General features: G+C 54.5%; 1 protein-coding gene across 7 annotated transcripts in view; it reads left to right on the plus strand.

Moving 5' to 3' along the window:
- Positions 1 to 11422, plus strand: part of UBR4 (ubiquitin protein ligase E3 component n-recognin 4) — a 129353-nt gene extending 117931 nt beyond the window's left edge. For all 7 annotated transcript variants that reach the window (XM_067016265.1, XM_067016274.1, XM_067016303.1 and 4 more), the window contains 5 exons: positions 1065 to 1259; positions 3989 to 4213; positions 7693 to 7783; positions 8476 to 8638; positions 11025 to 11422. In XM_067016265.1, the coding sequence (XP_066872366.1) occupies positions 1065 to 1259; positions 3989 to 4213; positions 7693 to 7783; positions 8476 to 8638; positions 11025 to 11089 (739 nt within the window). In that variant the 3' untranslated portion in view covers positions 11090 to 11422. The remainder of the gene's footprint in view (positions 1 to 1064; positions 1260 to 3988; positions 4214 to 7692; positions 7784 to 8475; positions 8639 to 11024) is intronic.
- Positions 11423 to 11778: the final 356 nt, after the last annotated feature.

Below are 11778 nucleotides of genomic sequence, written 5' to 3' on the forward strand. Positions count from 1 at the left end.
AGGACACAAAACACAGGACCCCTGACTTGGTCCTCGAGGCCAAAATTTCCCAGAGTTCACTTCTATTTCTCTGAGGTTTAAATAATGAAAATAGCTTGATGACATGGGGAATATCGGGCTCCTTTCAAAGCCTCCCTTGTCCTAAAATCCAGAGTAGAGTAGCGAAACCTTCTGTGAGGTGAGGTCCTCATCTCTTGCAGATGTGTTGTGCAGTGGTGCCCCGCCCCAAGTCCTATTGTAAAGCTCGGGGATGAAAAGGTACTTGCCATAAACCAGGCACTTGGCAGTAATAATGATGAAAGTCATGTTGGGCAGTATGTTTTTTGTTTTGGTTTTTTTTTTTTTTTTGCGGTACGCGGGCCTCTCACTGTCGTGGCCTCTCCCGTTGGCGGAGCACAGGCTCCGGACGCGCAGGCTCAGCGGCCATGGCTCACGGGCCCAGCCACGTGCTCCGCGGCACGTGGGATCCTCCCAGACCGGGGCACGAACCCGCGTCCCCTGCATCGGCAGGCGGACTCGCAACCACTGTGCCACCAGGGAATCCTGGGCAGTATGTTGAACTGCTTACCGTGTGTTGTTATTATACACATTCTACAGATGAAGAAACTGAGGCACAGACTTGATCAGGGGCAGAGTCCAGGTGGTTGGTGATGTACATTGACATAGGAAAACCTTTCATTTGGAGGTTGCGGAAATGATTCTTATGGATAGATCACCTTGTCAGTCAGAATGAATATGTTCTACATTTCTTCTCCCAAAATGCACTTCCAGATGTGGTCACAATATGTCCTATGACACTAGTCCATCAAGAAATGCCCACCCGCCCCCAAACTGGCATGTTCTCCCCAAAGCTTGGAGAGCATCGCGTTCAGTCACAGCAGAAACAAAAGTGTGCTCTGCTCTTGTCTTCCCCCGAGCCCAGCCCTTGTCCTTGACTCCCCCTTTCATTCTCTGTCCGTCTGTGTAACCTTCACAGCCATCAGGCTGCAGGGGGGCTCTGCCTTCCCAGCTGGGTCTTCACCAGGGAGCTTGCTTCCACTTCACCACCTGTTCGCTTCTCCCAGGCACAATACTTACCTCCAGGAGTGCACGGGCCAGCGGGAGCCCACGTACCAGCTCAACATCCACGACATCAAGCTGCTGTTCCTGCGCTTCGCCATGGAGCAGTCCTTCAGCGCGGACACTGGAGGGGGCGGCCGGGAGAGCAACATCCACCTGATCCCGTACATCATCCACACCGTGCTTTACGTCCTGAACACGTCAGTACCGCGCGCCTCGGGGCAGCACTGGCTGACCCACCCCGTGGTCCTCTGCCCAACAAACTCTCCCGGCTTTTCTGTAGCTGCTCTAGTTACTTCTAGAACGAGTGTCTGGCCCCAGGCAGCCTTTACCGAAGTAGGAATGTTCATCTGCGCCTCTTTGGAATCACACAGAATAAAGAGTATGGTGGCTTCCTTTTCTAAAACTGTCTCATCTACCAGCACGGGCAGCCAAGGGCTGCCTCCTTGGACTGACCTTCAGCCCAGAGGGGAGCAGGAAGCAGGAGAGGCCAGATCATCGAAGCTTCTACTTCAGTGTAGCTGCTACTTGCAAGAGTGTTCCCTTGGATGGGGGAGGCCATGGGTCAGGGCCGCACACAGTCACTGTCAAAGGCACACAGGCTGTTCCAGGTGAGCGTTTCACAGCTGGAGGATGTGGCAGGACCAAGGACCTGGACTTGCTATCCCTGTTTCTTCTTCAGTGAGTGAGGCTTCCAGCAGCTGTGAGCAGGGAGGTGGTGGTGAAGATTATTTGGGAAAGTCAGCTGAGAAGGAAGGTACCCCAGAAAAAAAAACCAGATTTGTATCTTCATCTGTATGTACATTGTGGAGCAGTTTGGTAACACTAAGGGGGTAGAGAATAGTCTTTCGTTCCACCCTAGGTTTAAAAACCAAACTAAAGAGATTTAATAGACTTTAGCTCTTAGATTTGATTTAAATGGTTTTGTACTTTTAGGCCCCATCTTCTAGCAAGAGTCTTACACATCTGCGGGGCAGAGTGCTGACAGGTTGAAGGGCTGTGTACAGTCCCCCCAGGGTAGCTGCAGTTCAGTTTAGGCAGCAGAACAATTTGTCTCTTCTCCTTTCTGGTCTTCAACAAAGTGATTTTCTCCTTCCCTCCCATTTCCTTGTGAGATAAAAGGCTGACCTGGAGACCACAGGCTTCATTGTTACCAAGAGGCACTGGCAGGTCTCCACCAGTCGTTACACCGTCTGCTCCGCTGTTTAGACTGTCAGAAGAAACCCCTGCGTCATTGACAGCACGAGCGTTCCCATTATCCACACTGTGCTTCAGGCCTGAGCAGTGCTGATTGCTGGTGTCCGTGGGGCCTTTGACAGAGCCGTTGCCTCTTGTTGGCAGCAGAGGGGTGGAGGGGGCCGCCCCAGTCTCCAGGGAGCAAAGCAGACCTAGAGAGGCCGCATGATTTGTCCAACAGAGCAAAGCTGGTGGCTTCAGATGTCACTGTGTCTCTCAAATGCCAGACACTCGTAACTCACGCTTAGTTTCCTTAGTTGGGGAGGGAGCGGGCTGTGTCCTGATGGACTCGGTCAGTTAGAGGCTGAGCCGGAAGCTGCACGAAGAGGCACTGTTTCCCAGCCACAGCCTGCTTCCCTCGCCGGTTCTCGCTGGTGTGAGCTTGGTCACGGTGGGCGGGGGAGGGGGCTGGTGAGCAGGGATCGCTGCCTTTGGTGGGACGTTTGTATATGAAGGCGAGTATGTCACACACAGCACGAGCTGGCGCAGAGTGGAGCGGGTCGTGCGATGGCACAAAGCTTCTGATTTCCAGGTCTGGACGCTCCAGTCTAGTGTAGCCGCCTGTTCCATCCGTGTTCATCCATGGAGCAGAGGGGTGCCTGGTATCCCCGTACTATCTATCCCCCCTGCTTTCCCACAGCCCAGTGCCTGGCAGTGCCATGTGCAGACCTGGTAACTTTGATTCAGCCGCTACTAGTGTTGTGTTTTTATTTCCCTTCAGGGAATTAGGATGGGGCATCAAGCACTCTTGGCCTGAGAACACCATCCAGGTCGTAAGGAGAGAGTGTAGCCAGAAATATGTGATAAGGAAGTGATCTCTCAGTGCCCGTCTAGTGACCTGTCGAAGCTTCACTGCAGGTGGAGAGTCCACCCTGGGAAGACTCTGGAGCCAGGTTGCCTGGGTCAGAGCCCAGTTCCTTCACTCCCCACCGTGTGGCTTTGGGCAGAATATTTACTCTCTCTGTGCTGTAGTTTCTCCTTCTGTAACGTTGGGAGAGTATCCGTCTCATCGGGTTATTGTGAGGATTAAATGAGATAATCCATGGAAAGCTCTTAGAACGGGCTTGGCATTAAAGTTGATGATCACCATTGTTGCTGCAGTTCAGGCAAAAGCGAGAATGAGAAGCATGCTTGCCGGGAGGAATCTGTTCTAATGGAGGAGAGAGGACGCAGACACATAAAAGAACACACCAGAATAGCCTAGGAGGGGCACTGGCTGCAAATGCCGTGTGAACAGTTAGCTGTACTGAGACTCGTGGAGTCGGAGAGTGTGGGCTGTGGGCTTAGAGGCTCTGGGTTCGCTGACTGGTTTGGTGACTTTGGCTGTGTCACTTCACTCCCCGGGCCTTCAGATACCCTGGTAAAGAGGTGCCGGCTGTCACCTTCCAGAGTTGTCAGGACACGTGGATGGCGGGGTGTTTGTGAACGTGCCGGACGCGTGCGCAGTTGGAATTGTGCGGAGCTGGGCTGGGGGGTGGGGGACGAGAAAGATGCCCCCGAGAAGGACTGGGGCGGGGCTGGGAGTGCCCCGCTTGGAGAGGAGGCGGGAGGGGCGGTGGAGGACGGGTCGGGGGTTCTGTGAGCCGAGCGCTCAGGAAACTTAAGAGAAGACGGGAGATTGAGCAAGCCTCCTCCCCTCTTGCTATTTGTGCCCTGCTTCTGCCCTGGTTTCATGGTGCTCCTTTTGTTCCAGAACCCGAGCAACTTCCCGAGAGGAGAAGAACCTCCAGGGCTTTCTGGAGCAGCCCAAGGAGAAGTGGGTGGAGAGTGCCTTTGAAGTGGACGGGCCCCACTATTTCACGGTCCTAGCCCTCCACGTCCTGCCCCCCGAGAAGTGGCGAGCCATACGCGTGGAAATCCTGCGGCGGCTGCTGGTGACCTCTCAGGCCCGGGCAGTGGCTCCAGGGGGAGCCACCAGGTCAGTGCTCGCTTCGGGAAGTGCCTGCTTCAGGGAGCCGTCTCCTGGGCCGCCTGTCACCCGGACTCTGTAACTGCTGTGGGTTAAAGCTGCCCGTGGCGTGCGGGTGCTGAGCGGAGGCGCCTCGATTGACTCGGTAATGGACCCTGAGCCTTCCCGTCCGGTCACACCAAGAGTCGAGGCCTGACGCCGCCGGGTGCCTGCCCCTCTGGGTCAGGTGTTCGGGCGCTAGAAGTGGGGAGCCAGGCTTAGCCCTGGGAAGTGCACTCGGAGAGGAAGCCAGCCAGGCACAGGGTGAGACTTCTCAGGAGAAGGGTTGGGGCGGGCAGGCAGTTGAGACAGGTAGCCAGGTGTTCTGAATCTTGCTGGTCTGCGCATAAACTAGCAAAGCTTCCTCGGGGCTGTGCTCGGAGATGTTCTTTTCTGGTATTAAAAGCTCCTCATCTCCCTCCCTGGTCACATTCCTATCCCGTCTGCCCCCGCGTTCCATGAGCCTTTTTTCTTTCTCTGCTGTTGGTGTGGACACCTCCCTAAGAAGGAAGGCATTTCAGGAAGGAAGTGGTCTTTGTTTTCATGACCCCGTGCTGTGATTTGGGTCAGCTGGGAGGTGTCTTGAGGCAAACAACTGCAGACAACAACAGCGAGAAGCCCTTTGCGAAGAGTGCACAGATTGCCCCACGCCGAAGGGACTCCTTGGCGCTACTCGTGGCCCGTTGTGGCCCCGAGCAGTCTGTCCTCCCTGGGCCACAGAGTAGGCTATGAGTTGTCAGCTTGCTTCTGTCCTTGAGGGAAACCTGCTTCGCTTTGGGAAGGTCTGTCCTTGTGTGTCTGCTTTCGCTAGGATCCGAGGGGACATTTCCAACAAGGGTGCAGGGGAGGAGCTTTTAGGCCCCCGATAATGACAGACCAAGTGGAAGCAGCCTTGGCCTGAATTTGCACACCTGGTGTCTCCACCTCCATCAGCTCTGATTTATCAGGTCGCTAGTGGTAGGCGCGTCGTGGCCCGGGGGGACCAGGTTGGAGCTCTACTGTTGGATCCAGCCAGTGCCAGCCTCTGTGTAGAGCAGGAGGGGGCCGGTCTTGTTAGATTCCTACCTAGCCCCTGCCCCCGTTCCAAACATAGCACTTTCCAGTGTTAACCAAGAGTCTGAAGCATTAATAGTTAACTAGCTGCTAGGAATCAAAAGTTAGATCTGGAAGATACTAAGCTGTTGGTAAGCCAGGCTCGGCCTGCATCCCTAGCACGCAAAGTGGCTATTTACTGGGCATAGGCTCTCGGTGACAGGTGTGAAATCGGAACCCACAGGAGCTGTGTTGCTTTCAATTAGGAGACTGGAATTCATTACTGTCCCAGGCAGTTAAGGAAGAGCTGATTTGGTCACAGCTTAATTAGGAAAAGCCAGCGTGAGCTGCACTCATGAGTTGCCGTTTCCTCTGTTGCAGCTTAGTCACCTTTACTAAGTAACCTGAAATAATTAAGTTGGGCAGGGCCACCCCAGATTCCTGCCACCAACGTGGAAGAGCTGCAAGGAGGAGCAGCCCTGGTGGGCTGGCGGGGTGTGAGCCGGGTGCCCTGGAAGCAGGGTGGCAGAGTGCTGGCCATCAGCACGGTGTTGGACACCCTCCGAGGAGGGACATTTAGAGGGTGACCTCCTGGTGGTTGGGGCAGTGCCACTGGCAGCAGGCTTTGTCCTCAGCCCATTATGGGGTGGGGGGCAACAGCAGGTACACAAAAATCTAGGAGTCTGCACAGGAGAAGTTGCTCTCTTCTGCGGGTTTTACGTCCAGGATAAAAGATTCTTCTGCCAGGAACTTGCAAGTATTTAAGCCTGGGACTTTCCTAGGTTTCTGTCAGAGCCTTTTCTGTTTCCTTGTCTGCCAGCGCACAGAGTTGCAGAGAAAGAATTCTCATCGTCGTCCGCAGGCCCACCTCGCAGTAGTTTTCCCTTTCGGCTGCAGCATCCTCATGCGTGGCCGTCGGGGAGGAGGTGGGCGCTTTGGAGATGTTGGGGGGAGGGAAGGTACAGGTAGCATACCTTAGCGAACAGAATTGTCTCATTTTATTATTTTACTTTACTTCGGTTAATAACTTAAACATTGGGCTTCCCTGGTGGCGCAGTGGTTGAGAGTCCGCCTGCCGATGCAGAGGACACGGGTTCGTGCCCCGGTCCGGGAAGATCCCACATGCCGCGGAGCAGCTAGGCCCGTGAGCCATGGCCGCTGAGCCTGCGCGTCCGGAGCCTGTGCTCCGCAGCGGGAGAGGCCGCGGCAGTGAGAGGCCCACTTACCGGAAAAACAAACAAACAAAAAAAACCTTAAACATTGACTGAATGTAGGTGTGGTTGGCCTGTCTCATGCTAGGTAGTCCCTTCACTTGAGGCCCATACAGTGAAGTTTTAGCTTCTAAATGAATAACATCTATGCTTGTCTGGTGTTCATGATTCTAGCGTATATAAACACATGGTGCGTGCATGCACACACATTTTAATACTAAGTTCTGGTCCCTTTGGTATGGGCTCTGTTCCAAGGTGTAGAATCTCCATGACAAGGGCTTATCTAGCCTTTACTTATTACAGATATAAAGGCAGTTTGCAGACAAAACCTCTCCTAGGCCTTGGGCTCTAGAAACCAAGTCCTAGCACCGGCACTTCACTCACCGTGCAGAGGGGGTGGGGTGATGGTCGTTCTGTACTTCGTGGTGGCTCTACCTGCTGTAATCATTCCTCAGACCAGGAGTGTCTGCCGAGAAGGCGGTGGACGCTGTTGTCATTGACGGCCCTCTGTGTTCCAAGGGCCTGGCTGCTCTCTAATCCCAGACTGCATCACTGGATTAAGTAGCAGCGATGCTGGTTAGAAACAAAGGGGTGCGGTGAGCTCCGGGATTAGCCCAGGATTTCGGAGGTGTTGGGCCGGCTGTGGCTCGCATCCGAGACATCACTGTTGTCCGACGCCAGGTGTCCACCAGCCTGCTGGTTTTAACACGGCATGCGGTTGGCAGATTACTGTGTGAGACTGCTTTAGGTCTGCTGGCTGCTGGTAAAAACTCTCCAAGTGGGAATGTGAAAACTGAAGTAGAACCTTGTTTCCTCCCTCATTTATTAGGTCCCGTCAAGTCCGAGAGTGCGTGTGGGGGCCAAACACAGGGAAACACCGGACTCTGTGGCGACTCTTTAAGGCAGTAGCCTTTTGGCTGCCGTGTTGCAACTTACGTCTCCCTCTTTCCCATTTTCCCTGGCTTAGCGGAGTCGCTACTAAAGATGACTCTGTCACGCAGTGTCTTGTGGTGAATAAACCGCTGGGTCCCATGGCTTCAGAAGCTCTGACCCGTGGCTGCTCCCCTCTGAGAAGATGGCAAGTGGCTGGAGCTGACTGATGCTCAGTGCCCGTGACTCTTCCCCTGCTCCCAGAGCGCTTGGCTCCGTCCTTGTGAGTATCCTGCCGGGGTCTTCACGGACATGGGACTTGGTTTTATTTTCCAGGCTGACGGACAAGGCAGTGAAGGACTACTCTGCTTATCGCTCTTCCCTTCTCTTTTGGGCCCTCGTTGATCTCATTTATAACATGTTTAAGGTAAGGAGGCCGCTGGGAGAGTGGCTGGGTTTGGCAGGGGCGTAGACGACTGTGCGTGTGGCTCTGACCCTGCCTCGGCAGCCAGCTCCTCCACCAGCCTCCCCCGAGAAACAGGCCGACCTGCCGTGAGTAGGGGTTTACCCTCTAGCTCCGACCCCTGTGTCGGTAGACTGCATTTGTAGCCATGACCGCTCCTGTGACCCGGTCTCAGGCTGCTGCAGACCCTCTTCTACAGGCAGCTCTCCCCCGGCTCCACCCCGAGGCACCCTCTGTTTGCTCTCGTCCCCTCTGTTTGGATCAACTCCATTGCCCTGTATGAGTGTAACTTATTCCAGCCCAGTTTATAATAGGGACGCTCCTCTTAGCCTTGAGAGAATCAGAGGGTTTGAGGTGGTTCCTTTCATCATCTAAATGAAACAGCTGAATTAAAGCATGTTGACGAGTCCCTGTTCTTGGGGAACTGCCAGTGGTGGAGGGGATGGAGAGGAGAGAACGCATCGCCTCTTGAAGCTTGTAGGTTCATGTGATGTGTGCTTAGGAGAGGGGCTGTGAGAGGAATGAAGTGAAATTCTGTTCCTGGAAGCAGAACACATCCTCCAGGGAAAACTGGGATGTGTATGGGAGGGCTCTCTTCTTCCCTGCCTGACCTGAGCGACCTGCCCGGCCCATGTGTGTCCTGTTACTTCTCGTAGAAGGTGCCGACCAGCAACACCGAGGGTGGCTGGTCCTGCTCTCTCGCGGAGTACATCCGCCACAACGACATGCCCATCCACGAAGCCGCCGACAAGGCCCTGAAGGCCTTCCAGGAGGAGTTCATGCCAGTGGAGACCTTCTCAGAGTTCCTCGACGCCGCTGGTCAGTGTCAGGGTTTTTCATCTTTCAAAGATCTTAGTGGGGCTGGCCATCGCTTTCATCTTCACACACAGGAAAAAACAGGCGAGAACCAGCCTTTGGGCCACCACCAAGGGGTCTGGGAGAGAAGTATACATACCAGATCCCTGGTAACAAGATGCGGCCGTGACATGTGGCTCACTTTACCCCAGGTGCTGTGTTCCTCGTGCACGCGCTGTCCCAGTCTGCAGGGCAGCCCTGTGTGAGGCGGAGCTGTGGTTAACCCCCATTTTACAGATGGGGTAACTGAGGCTTTGAAGATTAAACCAGTTCCAGTGGGGCATAGCTGGAAAATCACTGGAGCCCCTTTTGGTTTCCTGGCTTCTTATGTCAGTTCAGAGAACTAACATGGAGCTTACCTGTCTTCCTCCTGCCTTTCGGGGACTGAGACCTCTTATGTCACAGCTGCCCCCGGGGAGGTGTGGAAGATTTCAACTCTGATTCTTAAGATAAATAGTAAATATCAAAAGAGAGCAAAGAACATCTCTGCTAGTAGGGATAGGGCAGTGCTTTGAAATGCTGTCACATGAGACATCCTCAGCCAGTTCCTCATTCCCCCAGCTGGTAAAAATGACGTCATTGTTCTCTCCTGTGTACAGGTTCGTTAAACAACTAATTTGTCATCCTAATTGCAAACACATTAAAATTTGTTTGGATTTCATAACCAAGCATCAGGTGACACAGCAGGGGAAGGTGACTTGGGCCAGTGCTGGGAAATCAACCCAGAATTAAAAGTCCTGTGCCCTCTGAGGGTGTGGGCACTGCAGTCCAGCCCCCCATCACCACCGTCCTTTCCAAGGTAGGGCTCCCAGAGCCAAAGCAGGGGGAGCCGCACCTGCCTAACTCTTCTGTGAGCTTGTTTCCTTTTCCCCGATGGCAGTTTTGTCAAGTGTGAAGAGCAAGAAAAAAATCTCCCCAGATCCCACTATCAAGAGAAGGTCACCACTAGCATTTTCTAGTCTGTCCTCTGGCACTAAGCCCTCAGACGTTCGGAGTGATGCTCTGTGAATTCCTCTTTCTTCCCGGACAGAGCTTCCCCAAAGCTCCAGGCCTTTCTTCCAGTGTGGCCGTTTGTGGCGGCGGCCTCAGCGGAAGCCACACTGGACGGGCCTTGGCCGCCTGGTGCCTCCCCCGTTACCCATCGGGCGGAGGCTGCCACCGCTCATCCCGGTTCCTTTGTTAACGGCACGAGATGCTCCCGTGGGTGTCTTTTCAGCCGAGACGTTTTACCAGTGACCCCGACTGAGAGCAGGTAGCCTGTGTGTCTGTGTCCTCAGGGCCCAGTGCCTTACCTGTCACCCAGGGGTCTGGTGAATGTCTACAAAGACTGTCAGTATGAATGTCACAAGTCCGAGGAAGAGGAGGAAGAAGCGGGCAGGGGAAGGAAGGTATTCACCTCTGTTCGGGGCTTTGCATCAGCCCTGGGGCAGGGGAGAGCGGGGGCGGGGCAGGTGGGAAGCCTCTGACGCCTTCCACTCGAGCGCAGGTGTTTACGGCATGGCTTTATTGCTTGGTTCCAACTGGTAGGAAATTTCAGAACATCCGACACACTCTACTCAAATACAAGGACAAAAACACCTTCCAAACCAGCACGAGCTGACGGGGGCCACTCTTCCTGCATCAGCCCAGACTCCAGTTTGAGTGTTGCCCCCCTCGGGGTTAACGACCCCGTATTGGTCAAATGAGAGCCCTGCTTGTGAGGGAGGGACGGGGCTGCAGGGGACCTGATGCTGATTGAGCAAGCACTTTCTGTGCCCTGGGCACTCTCACATAAGTGGCCTCATCTAATCCCCAGGGTGAATGGGACAAGGGCTTGTCACTGTCCCCATTTGGCAGTGGAGGAAACGGAGCTCCTGAGCTCTGGCAGCTTGCTCCAGGCCCTGGACTAGGGGTTGGGTTCTTTTACCCTACCCTGTTCCTCCCAGCCCTCGACGGCAGTGGGGCTAGCCTTTGTTTGGCCCCAGGTCCCTCTGAGAATCCGCTGAAGGCTGTAGACACTCTCTCCAGAGGACCCCCCTCCATTGCGCACTGAGTTTCAGTGGACTTACAGGCCCCTGCAGGGTCCATGGACCCGGGTTCAGCACCTCCGCCCTGAGGAGATCGTGAACTGGCCACTGCCACTTTAAACGCCTTTAATCCTGCCGCAGCTCCAGGTGTCAGAGCCCAGCTCCCCTCCCAGGACGAGGGTGTTTGCTCCTTGACTGTCTCCGCGGTCATCGCCGGTCTCCTGTGAGCAGCTGTGTCCGCGCTTGTCAGAGCACAGTGTGTTCCCCGCGTGGACGCAGCCTCCGTGACTCAGGGGCTGGGGGCTGTGAGGGCCGCTGCTAAGCAGTCTCTGCTTGTTTTCCAGGTCTCTTATCAGAAGTCACTGATCCGGAGAGCTTCCTGAAGGACCTGTTGAACTCAGTCCCCTGAGCACCACACAGAAATGGCGGGCGACAGAGATGGAAGCTAGCCTGCCTCTGTGTTCTCCCCTTCCGTGTGTGATTTCCACCGCAGGTTGCTGCATCACTGCTGCGTCATTGCTCCTCCCTCCTCCCTCCCTCCCTCCCTTTTCTTGGAGTGGCTTGGGGATTTTAGGCTTCCCGTTTTATCTTGTGTGTGTGGTGCACTAGCTATGAAGTTGTCTGTAACCCACGCCGTCGAAGGACCTGTACATACCTGGGAGCCACGAGTTGTCCTGGCCAACTGAATACTTGAGTGTGCACATCTTGAGAAATAAACAAATGACTTAATACACATTGAAAAGGAAGGTGTTGCCTGTGCTTGAACCCCTCCTTAGTGACACTGGCCAAATACTTCTCCTTGACTGCACAGCCCTTGCCGGAGTCAGCAGGGAGGCCTGCGTGTGTCACATTCGCTGTCTCTTGGCGCTAAATGGAGCCTGTCTGTTCTTGGCCAGCAAGTTGGGGCACTGCATTTGACGGCTATGATCTTTCCTGAAACAAATGCCTTGGCTTCTCTTAATTTTTGGCCTTAAGAGCTGGAGCCCAAAGACATGTGATTTTCTAGTCCTCTGCCAAAGGCCGGCTCAGCGCAGTCGGCACTGGTCTTTCTACAGCAGAGGTGTTTGACAGTCCCCTGTTAACTTCAAATGGGAAATC

The sequence above is a fragment of the Kogia breviceps genome, chromosome 1 (genome assembly GCF_026419965.1).
Source record: "Kogia breviceps isolate mKogBre1 chromosome 1, mKogBre1 haplotype 1, whole genome shotgun sequence".
In the NCBI taxonomy this organism is placed as follows: domain Eukaryota; kingdom Metazoa; phylum Chordata; class Mammalia; order Artiodactyla; family Physeteridae; genus Kogia; species Kogia breviceps.